Source organism: Magnolia sinica, chromosome 4, assembly GCF_029962835.1.
Source record: "Magnolia sinica isolate HGM2019 chromosome 4, MsV1, whole genome shotgun sequence".
NCBI classification, from domain to species: domain Eukaryota; kingdom Viridiplantae; phylum Streptophyta; class Magnoliopsida; order Magnoliales; family Magnoliaceae; genus Magnolia; species Magnolia sinica.
In genome coordinates this window covers 20,789,918-20,794,164 of record NC_080576.1, presented here as the reverse complement: position 1 = coordinate 20,794,164, position 4,247 = coordinate 20,789,918, and the positions used below count along the sequence as shown (strand labels likewise).

General features: G+C 40.3%; 1 protein-coding gene across 1 annotated transcript; it reads right to left on the bottom strand.

The window, feature by feature from the left end:
* Positions 1-1,768: 1,768 nt before the first annotated feature.
* On the bottom strand, positions 1,769-4,008 carry LOC131242715 (zinc-finger homeodomain protein 4). The gene has a single exon (XM_058241541.1). It carries the CDS (start codon positions 2,819-2,821, stop codon positions 2,033-2,035), a length of 789 nt encoding a protein of 262 aa, XP_058097524.1. The 5' UTR covers positions 2,822-4,008; the 3' UTR covers positions 1,769-2,032.
* Positions 4,009-4,247: the final 239 nt, after the last annotated feature.

Genomic DNA, 4,247 nt, shown 5'->3' with positions numbered 1-4,247 from the left:
GGACTGCGAGGATCTTTGTATCAGTGTGGTTTCCACCGCTGTAATCACTGCTGAAACGACAACCATACATGACATTTGTGGTGGATAAGTTGCCACCATTTAATAATCAACGGCAAACACGTGCCGTAGCTTGATACACCAGCATTAAACTCCGTTGTTTTTGTATGGACTATGGGAATCTTTGGGAAACAAAAATGAGATTTATTTAATTTGTGATGGTAGAAAGAAGCATTTATGCATATGAAACTACTATTGCTTTTTCTGGCTTAGCAAATCCCGTGGGTGTGAAAGCATGAGACTTACCATGCATTCCATTCATTGCTACACACGTGGCATACATAGACAAGATCCAACCGTCCATTTAGTCGGCCCAGTATGAATAACAACAGACCAAAAATCACACCCTTTTGATCTGCATCATTCAAATGGGAACTATAGGATAAAGCGAGAAAAAGTTCACTTATTAAACTGTTAGGATAGATTAATTGATGCAAATGTTTAAAATTGGTCAATTGATAGCGGAGCTTGCAGGATGGATGGTTAGGATCATCATCATAACTTGCCACTTGTATGATAAACGTTCATTTCGATGGATGCTCACATGTACACCAGTTCTGGTAAAATGAATGACAATCATCAATGTCGAATTTTGTCCAAGTTTCTTGACTCTTCTTGGTCGCCAGAGAAAATGCAGGGCGCATTAGAAAATCCAGAACGCTCACATGCATGCATGTATGTAAGCACGCGTATGTCTCTGGACGAAAAAAATGCTGCCAGAAGAACGGTGCAGGGCTTTTATTTCTCTGTTAGGAACTCATATTTAAAGTTACACTGAACACATGACAGTAACGGTCTGATCTGCCCTTTGAATGTGGGCCGCTCAGTATTTTGGCTTCTAGCCATCCATTTGATAGCCATCAAATGGAAGGTTAAGATTGTTCTTTCAGTCTAGCTGTTAACATGTACCCCATCCACAATTTGGATGGCTTGGATAGCCGTCCATGACTGACACGTGAGGATGGTCTGACCTACATGGGAGTCTATCCTTGGCTGTTGATCTTCAATTTGCTCACATGGTTATATCTGATTAAGCACCAGTGTTCAGATCAGATACCGTCCAATCCACTGGTCCAAAGAAAACCATCATGATAAGTGGTCCACTATTCACACCAACTTATTGATTTGCACACACCCAATTTCCATTTTAGGGTGATATGGTACAAGTGCACTGTTTCTCTTTGTATTATTTCAATTCCCAAAATGGAATGGGTAATTCAAATACCTTAAAATATAGTTACAACTATATACTACCTTGATTAGGTACAACCCATCTGCTGATTCCATGCCTAGGAGATGTAGACAAAAAATGAAATCTAATCTGGATTAAAAGAAAGTAGAGGCATAAACATCTACAGACACAAACATAAAGAAGTAATAAGAAGAAAACATACTGATTAGACATTACAAAACAAGGACACAAACCTATCTCACAATAAATACACTGAACTAATTCCACAGTTCCTGGGATTCAAAGTTGAAACGTTTTATGTGATTTTCTTCCACTTTCATGAAAAAGAAAATAAACAATAGAACAAAATATAAAAATTAAACTGATAACTTGATTTTTGAATATAACACACATACAGAAAATCATTAATTTACAACTACCACAGTATGTCACCCCAAAGCTAAATCCCAAATGCAGCTGTGAGGAAGGGAGCTCAGTAATAGAAAATCAATTCAAGAGATCCTCATCACTTCAAATATCAGAAGACTAAGAACCCAAATGCTATACCATCTTAAACATTTAAATAAAAATTCTACAATGGATAAACACAAAGACCCACAACTCAAATCTACCAAACCCTTCCCTAAGCTACATTACCTTGCCATTTTAAAAAAAAGCAGAGAAAGAACAAGATTAAAATAAAAACACTAAAATCTGATAAACCCACCTGGCCCTCTGCATGAACTTTGCTATGATCTTCTGACAAAAGAAGAAAAATACAAATCTAACAAAGGAGAAATCATTTCAAGTTGTGGAGGTCTTCTTTGCCAGGCTGTGCTTGTTGTTGTGCATCCATACCTTGAGAACTCTCCTCTTCACTCCGATCTCCTGACAGAACTGCTGGACCACATCTTCTTCTTGCTTTTGGATTTTCCACCCCACCTTTTCTGCAAAACCCAACATCTTGTCCTTCTGTTCTTGAGTGAACTTGGTCCTAAATCTCTTCTTCAACAAAGGGGGCCTTGCAAGGGTCCCACCACCACCACCAGCACTACCACCTTCCTGCTCATCTGACTCTGAGGGCAGACCCATGTTGTAGGACAGTATCATATGAGGAGGTGGCCTAATCAGAGTGCCTGGTGTAGGGTACGCAAAGGCCTCTGACCCTGCAATGAAGACACCCTTGTGGCCCACCATCTTCCTGCCTTTGTAGCAATCACATGAGGACTCACCACCTTCTATATCTTTCCTGTGGAAGTTCCTGTGGCAACCGCAAGCTGAGCATTTGAGGGCTTCAAGGGATCCTTCCTCTCCACTGGGCATGAACTCACCACACCCATCTGTTGCATTCCCACCCATGGAAGCTGCATGGTTCTTGAGGCATTCCCTGTACTTGACCGCCATCTTCTTGTAGGGCATGTGGTCCTCCAAAATAGGAGGGGTGGGGCCATTCGATGGTAGAAGGGGAGCTGTAGATGGGATGATGTGGTTGTGAGGAGGGGGTTCATGGATGATGTGTCCATGACCATGACACCCACCATAGCTGCTGCTTATTGGGAGTGGGATGTCTCCTTGATGACCAGAAATATCCATTCTCTCTCTCTCTCTCTCTCTCTCTTTTTCTTCGAAGACAAAACAGACAAGGTAAGAAAGAAGAGAATTAGACCCAGCTGGATAAGTTAGCAACTACTATTTGGGTTTGGTTGATATTCTTGAGACTTTTTACTTAGAAAACCCACCACTCTCTCTCTCGCTCTCTCTTGAAGGAAAGAAAGAAACACACTAGAGAATTAGCCTTTGAGATTCTTCAGGCACCACGCTGAGTAACCATTTCTTCATTTTGCTTGTAGAGAGGCCCAAGAGAAGTTAAAGAAACAAGACATTGAAACTCTTTTTTTCTTTTTTGGGTTGGAGAGTAAGCTAAATTCACACGTTCTTTTCTTCTAATGACAGCAAAAACGAAAGAAGGAAACACACAAGAGAATCATACGCCCAAATGATTAAATTAGCAGCTGCTTTGGGTCTTTGATTCTTGGGACTCTTTAAGATCAATCCCATTTCTTTATTTCTCTAGCAAACCCTTGTTAGAGAAAGAGAGGAAGAGAGAGAAAGGGGAAAGAAGGAAAGAAAAAAGAATTAAAAAAGAGAAGAATTAAGAATACAAAACAAGTAGAATATGAAAGTTAGAGCTGATGTTTTGGGTCTGACATCACTCAGACACATGCATCCCATGACCCTTTTTCACACAGAAGAAAAGAACAACAAGGGGTGTCTTGGACTTTCTTGACTTTGGATGCACACTTCATTTCCTCAAGGACAAGAATTATACCAAAAAGAAAGAAATGCACCAAATTCAGATAACAATGCAACAATGCAGACTGCTGGTGGGTAAGGAGACACTTCTCTCTATTGTAAACAACCAACAGTCCCACCTTAGAACAATAACTAAAATGCCCTTATCTTTCTCACTAGAAATAGAGAGGGGATAGGAAAAATGGCAAGATGATAAAAACAAGATGGGTATTGTCTAGACCATAAGCAGTGACTAATGGATTATAACTGACATCAATTCTCTATCTTATTTATGAACTCTGAGGAAGGAAGGGGAGAGAGAATCACAAAAAAAAGAAAAAAAAAGAAAAAGAAAAGAAAAGAAAAGAAAAGGGGTTGAAGAGAAATGAGGGAGTTTTCTGAAGGTGGGTTTTGCTAGTGAGGTTCTGTAGGTGCGTTTTGCTAGTGAGGCGCTAAGCAGGAGCTTATAGTACTGACTCTGGGGGAGAGAGAGAGAGAGAGAGGAAAAAGCAGAATTTTTTACAAGGAAAAGAGAAGGACGGAGGAGTTTTAGAGGGTGTGATAAAAAAGGTGGGGAGCTTGCTTTGCTTGCACTATCAGGCATCAAGCTTACGCAATACAGAGAGCAGTGTGTCAGAGAGAGGTAGAGCGAGTGGAGTATTTTGAAACTAAAACAACACATAAGCGGCGCCTTCCTACAGTATACACGCCTTTGTAATATGACAGG